This window comes from Sminthopsis crassicaudata, chromosome 1 (genome assembly GCF_048593235.1).
Source record: "Sminthopsis crassicaudata isolate SCR6 chromosome 1, ASM4859323v1, whole genome shotgun sequence".
Classification (NCBI taxonomy): Eukaryota; Metazoa; Chordata; class Mammalia; order Dasyuromorphia; family Dasyuridae; genus Sminthopsis; species Sminthopsis crassicaudata.
Genome location: NC_133617.1, coordinates 68,231,542 through 68,248,844, shown reverse-complemented (window position 1 = coordinate 68,248,844; position 17,303 = coordinate 68,231,542). Strand labels below are relative to the sequence as shown.

Sequence of the window (17,303 nt, the reverse complement as noted above, 5' to 3'; positions counted from 1 at the left end):
TTCTTCCCGTCCCTTCTCCAATATCTCCTCTCTCCTTAATGTCCCATTCCTGTATAATGCAGACTTTCCTCTCATTCAGTTTCTTCCTCTCTTCAGTGTTTCCAGCTATTCCCAGTATCCCTTCTTTTTCTCAGTGCCTTCCTTCATTGATGTCTCCCTTCTCAATTCAACAAATATTTACTAAACAAGGCTCTGTGCCCAGAGCTGTGGACACCAAGAAGAAAACAACAGTCCTTGACTTCAAAAGTACATGATACAAGGAAGGCTGGCAGAGGAGCCAAGGAGAGGTCCAGAAATCTGAGGAAGGAGAGACCTCTTTCCCTAAAGATGGGGAAGGGGAAGGGAGTAGTCAGAGGAGCCAAATTCGTTGGCAGCACAAGAATATGAGTTGGGAAGTAGTGCAACTTGTAGAGGAAGTCAAGAGAGAGAGAGAGACCATGTGAGATAAGGCTATGCCACAAGTACCATGCTAAGTACTGGAGAGCCAAAGAAAGAGAAAAGACAGAAATTCCATCTTCAAGGAGATCAGTGGGGGAGACAACATGAAACAAGCAGCTAGGTACAGACAACTGTATATTGGATAAATTGGAAACAATCAGCAAAAAGATGGCACTAAAGTTAAGGTCACTTGGAGCTAAACAGGACAAGGCTTAATTGACAAGATCATTTATTTGGAAGACAACACAGGAAAGGTCTACGTAAATGGGTGACCTTTATTTACCTAAATCATACACCAGGAAGATTGCTCAGGTAGCAATATGAAGGATGCATTGGAGAGGGGGAAAACCTATAGGTGGCAGGAAGACCACTTAGAAAGCTATTATAATAATAATGCATATGAAAGATAATGAGGATCTAAACTAGGATGCTGATAGTGAATAGGGAGAGGAAGGTTCCTGATGAAGAAGTAAATTAAAGGAACTTGGCCTCTGATTGGGGGTGGATAATGTGAGAGAAACAGAACAGAGAGAAAGGGAGAAACAGACAGAGATGGAAAAATGAGCAAAGGAGGGACAGACAGAGACAGAATGGGGGGAGGAAAAGAGAGATAGAGACAGAGAAACAGGGAGACAAAGATGGAGTCAGAGAGAGAGCAACAAAGAGAGAAAAAGAAAAACAGAAACACAGAATCAGGGACAGAGAGAGCCTAAGAGTAGCTCCAAGGTTGCATGAAATAGTTTCTACCCTCACGAACCTTATATTCTGTTGAAGGGAACAACACATACAGTAGGAAAATAAAGGTCAAATAATAAAATACTAGGCAGTGTAATAATAATGATGATGATAAGTAAATACTAGATAAGGCTAATCAGGGAGCTCTTCTGATTTGTTTGATTAGGTGTTTCCCTTGAGGCTAAGTCTATTTTTGAGATTCTACCTGTGGGCCATATGCTAAGGCACACACATGTATTCTTATGTGTCCTGGTTAATGGGAGTTATACTGAAGATTTTGAGATCAGAGTACATGATAACAATAATGTGAGAAGTGACCAGATGATCAGGATCAATTTCCTCCATTATAGCCATTTCAGGAAGAGAGGGAAGCTACCAGAAAGCCTCATTTAGAAGATGGCACTGGGCTGAGATTAAAGGGATTCTAAAAGGCAAAAGAGAAAGAGTATATTCCACATGTGGGAACCAGTCTTAACAAAGGCACTGAGATGTGAGAGGGTATGTGGTGTGTGAAGAAAAGCATTCTTGCTTTTTGGGTAGGCTTGACTTGACTATAGACTGCATGAAAGGGAGGAATATATAAGAAACGTGAGAGAACTGAAATAGGAAAAATTAGCAGAGAATCAAGTTTGGAACATGTTAAGTTTGAGGTGTGTTAGTTAAGAGACTCAAGTAAGATATCTAGGAGTCCATTAGAAAAGTGAGACTGGCATTTCAGGGACATGTTTGAGGCTGGATTAACAGCTTTGAGAGTGACCTACAGGAAAATGTTCATTGAACCCATGGAAGCAGATGAAATCATCCAGAGTGAGAACAGAGAGAGAAGAGGGCACTCAGGAAACCCTGGGTGAATTGGAGCAGATTGCTGAATTATCAAAAGGAGCAGTGGTCAGATTGGTAGGGGGAGAAGAGAACATTGCCATGAAATCTGAGGGAGGGAAGAGCATTCTGGAGCAAGAAATGGTCAATAGTGTCAATAGTGTGGAAAGGTCAAGGAGAATGAGGACTGATGAAAGGCTATTGAATTTTTCAGTTAAGGTAGAGGGGAAAACATTCAATGAAACCATGAAGGTTGAATAAGATAAAGGGGATGATAAGAAAGAGAGATGGTGTATGGTTCTCTCTAGGAGTTTAGGAGACCCAAGATGGATAGGATCAAAAGAAGATTCTTTTGAGAGGGTAGATGAGATACCAAGGGAGGTATTTGTACATGTTGAGTTTGAAGGGATGGGCTGAACCCCAGGTGAACACATATCCAGCAAACAATTAAAAATGTGGAACTGAAGCTTAAGGGCTATTAAGGCTGGATTTGTAAATCTGGAAAGTTTGAAAAAGTGAAAATGGAAGCCATGGAAACATACGAAATCACCCAGGAAGAGAATGTAGAAAGAGAGGAATCTGCACACAGCCTTGAGTAATTCCCATATTTAAACAGCATCTCCTTATTGCTCTGTCATTCCTATGTACCACTCTTTTTGTAGCAGCCTCCTTCTCTCCCAAGTATTGCCTCTCTTTCTGGGTTATATGCTATATGCTGACCACTATGCATAAACAATAAGGCTCAGTATTAAAAATTATAGAACAAGTTGATAAGCAAAACCTATCAATATGTAGGATGCAGAAAATTCGTTTGATGCAAAAACACATAAAATTTGAATCTGCATGCCTTTTATCATACAATTACAAGTTAAAAATGCAAGCAGGATTGTTGAGGCATCAGATACTGATAAAATGAAATTTTATTTAGAAAATGAAAGAAAACATAAAAATATCTAATAATAATAATGCATATTTGCCAAAGAATTAGACAAAGTATATAAAATAAATATAAATCAAGTATAAGAATAATAAAAATGTAATAATAGCATGGGATCTCAACATGCCATTATCAGAAGATGACAAATCAGATAAATTAATAGTAAATAATTTACACATTTGCATTGTTTAATAGTTTGGGAATTAATTGATATATATAGAAAACAAAAACAGAGAAAAAGGTAATAAATTTTCTTTCAAATTAAAAAAGGATTGGAATTACATGTACTGTATTTAAGAACTTAATGCAATTAAACTGGAGTGAAATAAAAATAGCATGATTAAAAACTACAGAATTCCTTGGAAATTGAAATGTAACATTAATTATTGTGTAAAAGCAAAAAAAGAACATGAATTTTTAAAAACAATGTGAACATAATATAATTTTTCCACAATATAGACAAAATTACTAAATAAAATATTGTCTAGCAGAAGACATTCAGAATATTATTCAGTGTGTCAAAGCTGGCTTTAAATTTGGCATGCAAGATTTGTACAGCATCAGAAAAGCTATGAGCATGATGCAGCATATAAACAAAAATAAAATATGCTTTATCAGTAGATGGAGAAGAATTGGAATAGAAGAATTTTTCTTAGACATAGATAAAAATATCTACCTTAAACCAAAAAAGGAATTTAGCATGTAATGGTAGCACATTAGAAGCAATCTCACAAAAATCAAATATAAAATAAAGATCCTCTACTTTCAACACTTTTATCAATACAAATTAAAATAGTAAGAGACTTTTTGATAAGGATAAAATTATTATGAAATATACATACATACACACACACTCACAACCATAGAAAAATGGGAAAATGTATCATGGGCAACTGAAAAATAGCTAAAGGGTAAAGACATTCTGCATCATGTGATACTTTAAAACACTATTACAAAGCAGTTATAGAAAATATACAAAAAAAGAGAAACTGAAAATTCAAATAAAGATACTGGATACCCAATGAAATATATTTTAAAATTAAATTTTGCATGTATATATATATATATATATATATATATATATATATATATATATATACATATATATATATGTATCTTTAGAAAATGAAATAAAGGATTCTTGTGTCAAAAAACATGTTGAATCCATTTATCTCTTCCCACATTCCCTCCTTTTCCTCAATATCACTTTATTTCCCTAACATCCCCTCTTCCCCTCAATGTCTCACCTTTATTTTCCTTTAAAAATTTTTCAGAGGCAATTAGGATTAAGTAAGTTGCCCAGGTAGTAGATGTACAAAGCTCCTTTTGAACTCAGATCCTCTTGATTCCAGGGCTGATACTTTATCTACTATGCCACTTAACTATCCTTATGTCTCACTTTTCAAATCTTTCCCCTTCTCCTGAATGTACCCCTCTTAATACTCCATGTCCTCAGTCTTCCTCCAACACCTACTTGCCCTATTTCCCCCAGTGTCCTCTATCTTCTCTAGTATTATTCTTCTCCCCATATTCACTTCACTTCTTGGCTGCCTCTTCTCCTTTCCTTATCTTTTACAAGTCTTTCCTTATTTTTTCTTTTCATTTATTACTTTCTTTTTCTCTCACCCCCATCTCCACCTCCCTTCTCTTATTATCTACCTAACATGTCCCTCTCTCTGCCTCATTTCCTTTCTTTTGTCCCAATGATGACCTTTCATTTTACTATTTTTTAATTTTACTATTTTATTTTATTTTTGCTGAGGCAATTGGGGTTAAGTGACTTGGCCAGGGTCATACAGCTAGGAAGTGTTAAGTGTCTGAGGACAGATTTGAACTCAGGTACTCCTGACTTCAGGGCTGGTTCTCTATCCACTTCACTACCTAGCTGCCCCTGTTTTATCTATTTTTTTTATTTTGAATTAAGATATTTTAATATTTATCTATTCCTTCTGTGCTCTCCTCCTCTCATTTTCCACTGTTCCCATTTTCCTCTACCCAAGCATTTCTCTTTTTACCATAATAGTAATAGGCATATTCTTAAAAACAAAGAAACTAAATTTAAAATACCATTAACAACAGTTATTTGATGTGTAGATTGGGAGGTCTGAAACTCAAACAGCATTTAATTAAAGGAGGAGAGGAATCTTCACTGGATGAGAGCTAAGAAACTTGAGAAGAGCAGAGGTGATGAGTGTGGCTTTGGGATGGAGTAGTGACAACTATGAAGGTAAAGTTTTGGTATATCTTTTGAATCCTTTGAAAACTCTTCTGCAATATAGAATGTATATCAGAGTATATTTAGACTTCCTCTCCCTTGTCACAAACTCTAAGAGGAAGTGATCATTTGCTTCTAGGTTTCCCATTATTCCCATTCCAGGAACCAGTTGACATCAGTTTCAAAATATCTACATCCAAAACCTCAAAGAAAAATGAGAATTGATCTCAGGTCCAAAAAATACTCCTTGGAAGAGCTCAAAAAGTATTTTAAAAAATCAAATAAGAGGGATAGTGATAAGCAGATCAAGAATAGAATTCCCCCTGGTTTGTTTTTTGACTTTTTGAAAGATGAATTTATCAATAAAAAATGTCAAAAAATTCTCAGTTTTGCTTTCAGCAGATTAAAGTCTCCCCCCCCCCTTTCACTACTGTAGCCTGCTTCTGTCCCAAGATTATCTGTTTCCCAAATTCCTTATATAATTACTCCTTCAGTCCAAGCTATCCACTGTATCACAAAGATGAAATCCACCCTGCATTACCTTTCATCCAAATGCTCTCCATTTGCTTATCCCACTCTGGCTCTTGGAATTTCACTTATTTCTTTTGAATAAAAAACATCCATACAAAGCAATTTCCAATTATTGGTTCCACCATACTAGTATCAATGATCCATATGATGTCATACTTTCCTCTTTACATTAGAATGTCTAGAACCATAAGCTCATCCATCTAGAGCTGGAACAAACCTCAGAGTTCATCTAATTTAAACCACTCATTTTACAAATAAAGAAACCAAAGCTAGAGTAGATTAAATGGCTTGCCCAATGTTCCAAAGGTAGTATCAGAGGCAAGATTTGAACCCTAATCTCACTACTCTGAAGCCAGTGCCTTTTCTTCAGTGCCATGTTATCTCCCTAGTAACCTAATGCCATCTTCTTCCATTGGAACTTTAGCTAGGGAGTGATTGATTTTAACTTGAGGTAAATAGTCAATAACTTCAGCATTGATTGATAATTGTTGAAGTATTTATATTTAGCCCTTCTCTCTAGGATCATGTCCTTATCACTAATTAGTGTGACCCCATCGGCACTGAGTAGTTGAGATGCACCACAAGTCTTGGCTGATAAATAATCTTCATTGCATTTGGATTACTATCAGCATAAAACTGAATTTCAACTGCCTTTTTACTGAGCTAAGAATCTTGCATTTCTAAGTTTCTATTGTACTTTACTTTTACTTTACTTTTGATGTAACCAAACTCTACCTTTTTAGAGATGGATGAACTATCCTGCTGGTATAGCCTGTGGAGGTCTTATTTTTCATTTAGCATCTTCTGAATTTCCCCATCATTTTCATCAAACCAATCTTGATGTTTGTGAATATTCTGACCCAGATGAGCAAATGCAGTTTTGTACATCAAATTTCTGAAAGCTGTCCACTCCTTTTCTGCTCCATTGTTGCCAACTATCTGTTGACTCAACTTATTCTTCAATTTGGCAACAAATTGTTCCCTTTCAGAGAAACACTTTAATTTGTTGATATTAATTCTTCTGCTAGTCTTTTTGCCTTGGGACTGCCTCTTTTGTTGAATGTGAATCTTGGTCACTCTCACATCCTGCCTGTCTCTTCTTACGATCACATAGTTTATTAAATGCCGATATTTGCTGTGAGGGTTGTATTGTTGCCACAAAGTTGTATTGTGTTTAGGTAAATAGAATACAGTATTGGTGATGAGAAGGTCATGAGGCACAAGTATTCAATAACAAATGACCATTGCTAAACTGCCAAGCATTCCAACTCAACTACAGAGAACACAACTCCACTGGGCTGGCCACATTGTTCAAATGCCAAATGTACACTTGCCAAACGAATTTATTTTATGGAGAATTTACACAACGCCAGCACTCACAAAGTAGTCAGAAAAAGCAGTACAAGAACAAAGCAGAATTGAATTGCCCAAAGGAAACACGAAATACACAAAGTTAGAGAAATTACTTCAAATGTTCATAGGGACTATTTGTGTCTGACCCGTGGCCAAGCACTCCGAGCTCCTGTTGATCTGGTCAGTCCTGGCTGGACACAGTATAACTCAGCTCTAAGATAGTGATGTTATTTTGGTCCTCTTTGAAAATGAAAGTTCATCTTGCTTGTTGCCTGGATTTTGGGTGTTTGCATATAGGTTTTTGAAGCTATTGGTGATTTTATTATTGGTTCCATTTTTGGTTTTCATCATCTATAAACTTTTGGGCTGCAACTACTGTTCTTATTCTGGAGACTTATCAAAGTAGTCTTCTTTTACTGTCGTTACTTTCTATGGTATCTATCTTTTTTTTTTTTTTTTTTTTCCCTGAGGCTGGGGTTAAGTGATTTGCCCAGGGTCACACAGCTAGGAAGTGTTAAGTGTCTGAGACCAGATTTGAACTCGGGTCCTCCTGAATTCAAAGCTGGTGCTGTATCCACTGAGCCACCTAGGTGCCCCCTATGGTATCTATGAATAATCAGTCTTCTCTCATCCCCATTCTTTTTTGTTTTAAAGTCTTTTTTGATTAAATTTGCAAGAGAGAGGGTGAAGTCAAAATGATGGAGAAAAGTCAGGGACTTGCCTGAGTTTTCCCAAGTTCTTCTCCAAACAACTTGAAATAATTACTCAAAATGAATTCTGAAGTAGCAAAACCCTTCCTTACAGGAAGGAATGAAACTATTTTCTAGTCCAGTACAACATAAAAAGTTGGCAGGAAGGTTGGGCTGTTGCATTGGGGTAAGAGTAGAGCAGCAAACCAGCAGCAGGCCTTGGAGACAAATGAATCTGTAGAAGTGGCTTTTGGAGCTCACAGCCCACAGATAGTAAAGAAGTCAGACATCTACTTGAAAGGAGATCATAGGGGTCTGGATCAAGGATACAAACCTGGATGGCAGTCCCAGAGTTTGGAGGAGCACTAGCACACCAAAACTTGTAGTGGAGTAGTGTGATGCTTAGAGTGGAGGACCCTAGTCACAGTTCCAGGGTAGAAAACAATGCTTGTGGTTACTTGCAGGCCTGAGTACAGACTGGGAGAATAGCAAACACACCTCTGTTTTTATCATAACACCTTAGATGAAATGAAAAGTTATAGACCCCTCCTCCCACCCCAAACTAGTTTTGAAAACAACAGCATAAAAAATATAAAGCTTGGGACAGGGTCTCCACACCTGGGAGCAGAGTCCAACTTTAACAAAAAGTTTAAAAAGTCAAGAATAATACGGAAAATGAGTAAACAAACAAGCAAACAAAACAAAACAACAACAAAAAAAGAAACTGACCAGAGAAAATTACTGTGGTGACAAGGAAGATCAAAATACAAAATTCTAAGACAACAATGTCAAAATATCTATATCTAAAGCCTTAAAGAAAAATGTGAATTGGTTTCAAGCCCAAGAAACAATCCCTGGAAGAGCTAAAAAAAAAAAAAAAAGATTTAAAAAAAATTATGTATTTATAATTTTTTTGACAGTATATATGCATGAGTAATTTTTTAAAAACATTATCCCTTGTATTCATTTTTCCAAATTATCCCCTCCCTACCTCTACTCCCTCCCCTTGATGACAGGCAATCCCATACATTTTACATGTGTTACAATATAACCTAGATACAATATATGTGTGTAAATACCATTTTCTTGTTGCACATTAATTGTTAGCTTCCGAAGGTATAAGTAACCTGGGTAGATACAGTAGTGCTAACAATTTACATTCACTTCCCAGTGTTCCTTCTCTGAGTGTAGTTATTTTTGTCCATCATTGATAAACTGGAAGTGAGTTGGATCTTCTTTATGTTGCAGATATCCACTTCCATCAGAATACATCTTCATACAACATTGAAGTGTACAGCGATCTTCTGGTTCTATTCATTTCACTCAGCATCAGTTGATATGTCTCTCCAAGCCTCTCTGTATTCCTCCTGCTGGTCATTTCTTACAGAGCAATTATATTCCATAACCTTCATATATCATAATTTACCCAACCATTCTCCAATTGATGGACATCCATTCATCTTCCAGTTTCTAGCCACTACAAAAAGAGCTGCCACAAACAATTTGGCACATACAAGTCCCTTTCCCCTCCTTAGTATTTCTTTGGGATATAAGCCCAATAGCAGCAATGCTGGATCAAAGGGTATGCACAGTTTGATAACTAAAAAAAGGATTTTTAAAAATTAGATAAGAGGGACAGAGGAAAAATTGAGGGAAAAGAAATTAGAGTAATATGAGAAAAACATTTTTTAAAAGAGTCAACAGCTTGGTAAACAAGGCACAAAAATAATAGAGAAATTAAAAAACTCAAAAATCAGAATTGGCCACATGGAAAAAGAAGTACAAAAATTTACTGAAGTAAAAAACTCCTTAAAAATAGAACTGGCCAAAGGGAAAGGGAGAAGTAGAATAAATTATCTCACATGGCCAAAGGGAAGGGGAGAAGTAGAATAAATTATCTCACATAAAAAAAAAATACGAAAGAGTTTTTAATGGTGCCAGTAAAAATGAAGAAGGTGGCAGGGATCAGTATCTGAATCCTATTCTCATTGGCTCAAAGAGGGAATAACGTATACTATTCCCTCCATTTTCAAATCTTTGCCATTTAAAAGAACTGCTAGACTATTTGTATACATATGGATTTTTAAGAAAATCTTTTTGGGATACAGACTTATTAGTGGTATTGCTGAGTTTAAAAGTCAAATTTTCTATTCAGCTTTGATCTTTTCATCAAGAATGCTTAAAAGTCCTCTATTTCATTGAATATCTATTTTCCCCTAAAGGATTGTACTCATCTTTAATAGGGGGGATAGCCTGATGTTCTTAATTAGTATGGGTTACTTCACTTTTCCTGAACTTAGGCCCCTGATTGCCCCTAGCTGAACCCAGCTAGCCCAGGGGTTCCCCACTGTTTCTGTAGTGCAGAAACTACTATACTTCAGTGTACTTTACCTATTCTGGGATCTTTCTTCAGGTCTTCTAAGGGTGTTTCAGGAAGATCCCTGTTCTGCTCCAAGTTTTGATTTTTCATCTGTCTATGTTCACCCTGAGGTACAAATTTGATCTGTTTGTAGGGTAAATTTGGAAACCTTATACCATCTTCCCAGAATTCTCCCTCCCATTTGAATTTTTAAAGAGTTTTTTTTTTTTTCTTCTTTTCATTCACAACTCTAAGGGACCCAACCTATTGGTTAATATGAAAGAAAAGAAAAACATTTCAACCTTCCCCCCACCTTTTGGGTAATTCTGCTTTTTAAGGAATTCTCTTCAGTGGATTTTTGTGTCTGTTTTACCAGTTAGCTTATTCTGTTTTTAAAAAATTCTTCAGTATTTTAATCATGCAAATTCTAAAAGTCACAAAAGTCAAATGCACAAATATTGAGGAGAGACTATATTTCTTTGACTCATTATGCCTCTATGCATTATTTCCCCCACCATAGTTTTATCTATATAGCTTGTGTCTGGATTTCCATAAATGTAGATCTCTTCCAATTCTCATACAAAGCATAAGACTCAAAGTACCAAGTGCAGTATAAACAGGGTTTTACCTCCCAGGGAGTTTAGAAAAAACAAAGAACACACAAACAATAGTCCATAAACAAGTGCAAGATAATAAAAACTTCACATAAAAAGTTCATAAGAGTTCACAATCTATGCAGTTGTATTCTCTTTCTGACAAGTCTCAGTTTTCCTTAAAATTTTATAGTTCTCCACACTCAGTTCCACCCCATAATTTAGACTTCCCCCAGAAAAGAAGCATAGTTTTGGAATTGCTGGTCAATATCTTTTCCTGAAGAACTCTGGAAAACAGTGGAGGGCAAAGCTTTTCGTTTCTTTGTGTTACGACTTTCATCCCTTACTGCTCCTCGAGCTTCAGGGTCCATGTGGGTGATTCTTTTCCTTCTATAAATTATCTGCTTAAGAAATTTCCTTCCTCAGGAGAGAAGACTTGAGTCTGGCATCATGCAGCCTCAGGGTCTCCTCCTCCAGGGAGGAAGCAGGGAGTCAGAAAAACAATGACCACAAACTTTTCATTTCAGACTATGTGAACGAGCTTTTCTCTCCTCTCCAGGCTTCCTCCTGATTCCCCAGACTTTCCCTATAGTGTCACAGAAATCTCTTCATTCTGGAAGTTCATTCTGGAGTTCTCACACATTCTTCCTTAATGCATCTTCCATGAACTAGTTGGTTTCTACCAGAACCTCCAATTCAGAAATTTAGGTCTTTATTTCTCTCCAAGATGCACTCTTCAAGACTTTCCTACTATTTCTTATTCATTCTTATTAATTTTTAAAAAATCTATTCTACTAAGCTTATATCTCTGTTTTTCAGCTTCCTTTTTTATATTTTCTCTTTTCCTCTTAAAAGTGAACTTATTGAAGATAAGGAATTGTAATGTTCTTGAATTGTGAGGGTCTGGTCGTCTCTCAGTTGTAATCCTTCTCTGGGAAGAGGTTTCTTTTCTGTATAATCTTTTCCTCTATGAGCAGGTTTCTTGGGAGGCTTCTGGAGCCTCCAGCCAGCCTCTTCTTCTTCCTGAATCCTGGCTCTGAATCTCCTCCAGCTCTTGTCCTTCCCCAATCCAGACTGCTCTCCAGGCTCAATGTTGCCTCTTTTTATCCTCCCAGAGAATGGGCGTGGGATAATGCAAGAGCTTCTGGGAAGAAGTACTCCAACCAATGAACTTGCTCCTCTTAGAATTCTAAGGTGTAAACTCCCTTTAAAGGCCCAAACCAAAGGTCTGAGCCAGAGAACTGTCAAGTCAACCTGAGTTCTCACCTTGTAATTGTCCAGACAACCTGAATTCTCACCTTGTCACTGTCCAGACAATCTGAGTTCTCACCTGGTAATCTTAACAAGGAATTATTTTATTTCTTCTTGTTTTTGTGTTCCCAGCTTTTTGCACAGTGCCTGGCACATAGTAAGTTTAATAAATTCTTGTTGACTTGATTTGCTCCAGCATTTTGCTAATTCTTGAACTAAGATAATACATATCGGGTTCCCTGAGGTTTTTGACCTGTACTTTTTACTGACAATATTTTGACAAATATTATTCAGGAACTCTCTTTTCTAGTAAACTGGGCAAACATATTTAATTACAATGTGCAACAATGCAAAAAATATCTATTAATATCTTTTAAGTTCCTGTATCATCCTCTGCAAAAAAAAAAAGTAAAGGGAAAGAGGGGGGAAGCAATGCAGAGTTCTCAAAGAAGTTTCTTTCTATAGATCTCCTTAACAAATTGTCCTCCAGAGCCCAAGCCATTCAGGTTCAACTGGGGTTGACTCCCAGTCACTGAAAGAATTCTCTCCCTTTCTGTGACTTAATCTGGAAAACTCCTTTGTCTTCTTCACTGATACCTCACCTTTGCATCAAGGATAGAGGAGGAGATATGTTTAGAAGCCCCAAAGATTTTCTGTCCTATAAGCTCATGAAGTTAGTTGAAGGGAAACTTGTTTGGAAAATACCTCACACAATTTTCTCTTCTTACAATCCATTTCCCCAGAGAACGGCACAATAGAGATAGCATTACTCTGAAATCTGAGGACTTCAGTTCAAATCCCACTTTTGACTCTTACTACCTTGGGACATTTGGCAAGTGATTTAATCTTGCTGGTCTTTAGTTTTCTCAACTGTTAAATGAAGGGATTGAATTACACTCTAAGGTCCCTTCCAACTGTAGATGTATGACATTAAGTGTATCTCCAAAATCATTATTCCAAAAAAGTTACTCAAACTCAGAACTGCTTTTTGAGTTGTCTCATTTATGTTACTATATTCACTGTGTATATTTTTCTGCTGATTTTAATTTTTCATTCTACACCAATTCATAACACATCTTTCCGTTTTTCTGAATTTCTCATCTTCTTTATTTCGTATAGCTATAACCCAGTATGTCAACTGACACAAATTCTACCAAAGAAAAATAATTCTGGATATCGCCTGGCACTATTTCTGCTGAGGAAGCCTCAAGATTGGATCAGACTTCTGTGATCCATGCCATGAATAGAAGGAGGATTGGGTTTAAAGGAAGAACATTTGTTGCAGTTTTGCATCCCCTTCCTGCCACTGGGAATTAGCAAACTGGAGAACCTCCCATCAAAGGGAAAGGAGGACTTTTTGCTTTTGTTTTAGAAGAAAAATTTGATGACAGCAGTGACTGTGATGGCAAAAAAAAAATGTGGAGACTGGACTCTGATCCTTGCAGGCTTTTCTTCTATGGGTGAGCCTTCAACAACAAAGAAACAACTCCCCAAGAGGTTGAATCATTTCTCTCCAAAAACCAGAATAAACCAGTAACATGCTTAACTTAATTTTTTTTTTCCTTTTTGCATTATCTCCTAGAAATGGCAAACATTTAATTTAAACTTTTTTTGCTCTTTAAGTCTCGTCATCAGTACTGATGTCACTGTTTTAAAAATGTTTTCTTTTAATATAAGAAAATGTGATCAATTATGACTGTTTGATCCTACACCTCTGTATATTTATTCCATGTCATGGAATAGCAATGGAAGGTTGTTAATAGGTAGTTAAAAAACAGGATTAAATCAGGTCAAAGATCTAAATCTCTGCCCAAATATTAGGGTCCCTCTCTTAGAGCTCCAAGGATATATGTATGAGAAGATCTTATAGTGATGGTTATTATTTTTATTTATTTAACTATAAGCTCCATAAAATAACAGAAAGAGACCTATGTATGTTAGAACAAATTTATCCTTGAGCTAAAGATGGTGATGATTGTTATTATTTTTATTTATTTAACTATAAGCTCCATAAAAAGCAGAGAGAAAGAGACCTACCTGTGCTCTGATCAGCTGGCTGAAATTTTGGATACCTCAGACAGATCTCCTTTCTCTGAGGGAGATGGGGTAGAGGTGTGGACAAGTAGAAAGATGCTATCTGTCTCGTGGGCTACTTAGTAAGAGGAGAAGAAAGTGATCTGGGAGGAATCAGATCTTCCCAATTTTTTTGAGGGAAGGAAGAGAAGGGAAAGAGGCCAGCCAAACTTTACTCCACAGAGACACTTCCTGGTTACACAGCATAATCATATTCCATTGGATTCTTAAAATATGTTAATCCATTTCCAAATCAAACGACACTCGTTTTATTTCTAGTTTTGTTGGTAACTGTGATTTTAAGCAGCAAGAAAGCCAATCAATGATTGTCTCTTTTCCTTTCCATCAGGCTTCCTCCTTTCCTCTACTCAGTATATTCCCTCTTATCTTCAGTAATTCCCTGTTCTCTCTAGTGTCATCTCCCCCCATTTTCCACCAACTACCCCAAGTACTTCCTATCTCTCCCCAATTTTCCTTCTCTTTCTGCTCTGCAAACAGTACCTACTCACCCAATAAAGGCTAAAATGTGCTTCCTCTCAAGGCCCCACTGATCCTTCCTAGTAAGGCAAGATGGGAACCTGATGGTTATTGTCACTGGAAGAAACTCATTTAAGGTCAGTTCTTTACCCATAAAATTTACTCTAGGAAGGGATCCAATAAAATCTTCATGCATTGCTCCTCACTCTGCATCCAGCAAGGAAGCCAGACAACTAATCTCAAAATTCTGTGATGAAATGGAAATGGAAGGAATGGAAGTAGGAAGGAAGAGGTGGGAAGGTAGGAAGCTAGAGTTAAGAAATTGAAATACAAGAAAAAAACTGAAAGATTATAAAATCCAAGAAAAAAAAAGTCAAGTATAAGCCTAACTACCAAGTAGATAAATTAATGGTAAGATGTGTAAAGACAAAAAGATAAGTGTATAAAAATCCAAAGATCATAAACACATTGAACATACACTATAAAGAAAAATGAAGAAAAATTTTCAGTAGAAATGAGAATTTTTTTATGATTTCATATTTGTAATGGATTTTGTATTTCTTGCTTTTTCTATGGATAGGAAGAGAGAGGAGAAAATCTAGAATAAAAACAAAGTAAAAGTGAATTAAAAAATAAGAATTCTCTAGATTCTCAAAATATCATAGAGCAACAGCAAGAAATTCAAGAATGGTTCAAAAGGAAAAAAAAACTTTAAAAGAAGACGTTTTGATAGAAACTGGATCATAAATTAGAATTAATGGAAATAAATAGCAGGGTAGAAAACTTAAAATAAATACTGGAGAATCTCTCCAAGGAAGTAGAGACTCTGAAAAGAAAATAACAAATCTGAAACAAAAAAAAAAAGTGGAAGAAAATTTGACAAAAGAGAAGTAAAAGTCAGTAACTTGAGTAACATAGATTATATATTAGCCAAAAGCAAACTACCCTTGAAGACAGGATTCAGAGAGATAAAAATATTAGGTGTCCTGGGGGAAAAGGATAACTTAAAAAAAAAAAAAACTATATGCCATGTCACAGTAATTAAAAAAAAAAACACAACTATTCAGACCTTGTGAATGCATACAGTAAAGTATTGATTGATCAAGTCCATAGATCACTACTAGAGAAAAATCCTAAGCTCATTAGCAAGCAAGTTTTTCAGGGAGGCAGAAAAAGTCCTTCATTTCAGAACCTTTTCATTCATCCCTGAGCTCCTTGAAAACAGATCTGTCATTTGCCTTCCTTTATATCCCCAGTGTTTAGCACGGTGTCTGATATAACAGGTGCTAAAATAAATAACAAATAAACATATAGTAGATGCTGCTTAAATACTTATTGACTTGATTCTGAAGGAACACTAATTCAAGTAACTCAAGTTTCCTAAATAAGCAATAGGAGAAAAAATGGAATTTCTCCTTTTAAAATGTTTATTCAGGAAATAATTGGATTAAATGACTTACACAGGGTCACAGAGCTAGTTAAGTGATGAAGGCAAATTTGAACTCGCATCCTTCCAACTCCAGTTTAGAGTTGGACAGTGCTCTATCCAATGCACCATCTAGCTCTCCAGTATGTTCTCAAAAGCCCAGGAGTTCAAGCTGCAATCCCAAATTGCACATTTTGGAAGACTGAACTTGATCACCAATTAAAAAATATAGATCCTTACCACAAGAGGCATTTGAAGTTCTTCTGCAAAGAAACAAAAACAAAAATAAAATGAAAATTAAGAGGAGAGTAGGATGTTCAATTTGCAAACCCTTCTTACAATACAAACTTTTTTTTTTTTTAAATAGGGAAGGATTCTGGGAAGATGGTTAAATAGGTTCAGACTTTCCAGATTTCCCCCACAAACAGAAAAATTTGCCTCTGGGATGAAAATAGGACTGGTGAAAAATCAAGAAGACATGGGGCAGAACAGGGGTCCTCCTGGTCCAACCCAAGAATATCCTAAAAAGATCCCAGTCTGGGATTAACCTGTGTGCAATGCAAACACCTCTGGGCTAGCTGAGCAGAAACACTAAGTGGGGACTCCTGGGACTGTCTGGGGTAGGCTGGAGCATCTACAGGAATCACAGACACTTTTACTTCCCATGTGGGAGTTGGGATCTAAGTCTGGGAAGACTGAGGGAATTTAGGCTCAGCTATGCTTCAGAGATTTGGCTTTGGTTGAGAAGGTACTAGCACTGGTACAGAAGCAATGGGGTTGGGGTGATGATTGCTGTGGGCACTTGCAGGAGGCATAGAGCTTTTAGTTTGGGGTTTCAGGTCAGAGGGGAGAGCTGAAGTTAATCTAGAGGTATCATCCCCCCATTCCACAATTAGAGGTACTTACACTAATACTTCTCATTAACAACAACAAAAAAGAACAGTCAAGAAAGAACCCAACTATAGAAATTTACTATGGGAATAGGGAAGGCCAGGTTCATCTTCAAAGGAGAACAGTGAAATAAAACAAAAACAAAAACAAAACAAATTTTCTACCCTAAAGAATAACATTAAATGGATCTCTCCTCAGAGAGACTTTATAGAACTAAAAAATCCTTAAAAATCAATTGAGAGAGATTGAGGCAAAACTAAAAAATAAATAAAAGCTATTCAAGAAAAATAAGACATTATGAAAAAAAATCAATTAGAAAAGGAGATACAGATTCTTAAATCTGCATTTAAGAATATTTGAATTTTGAAAATTAGAATTAGGCAAGGGGAAGCCAGTGAAGCTATAAGAGACCAAGAAATAACAAAACAGACTATGAAGAATGACAAAATAGAACAGAATATGAAGCATTTTATAAGAAAATGAAATCTGGAGAACAGACCAAGAAAAGAAAATATA

General features: G+C 36.3%; 1 protein-coding gene across 29 annotated transcripts in view; it reads left to right on the top strand.

Annotated features, from left to right (window-relative positions):
• ACER1 (alkaline ceramidase 1) overlaps positions 1-13,471 on the top strand; it is an 82,744-nt gene extending 69,273 nt beyond the window's left edge. For 22 of the 29 annotated variants that reach the window (XR_012489154.1, XR_012489138.1, XR_012489111.1 and 19 more), the window contains 2 exons: positions 5,024-5,156; positions 13,040-13,471. Coding sequence is in view for 1 of the 29 variants with exons in the window: in XM_074309345.1 (XP_074165446.1) it covers positions 13,040-13,151 (112 nt within the window). In the remaining 28 variants the exon portion in view is untranslated. The remainder of the gene's footprint in view (positions 1-5,023; positions 5,157-13,039) is intronic. The other 7 variants (XM_074309345.1, XM_074309335.1, XM_074309388.1 and 4 more) reach the window with 2 other exon arrangements.
• The last annotated feature ends 3,832 nt before the right edge of the window (positions 13,472-17,303 follow it).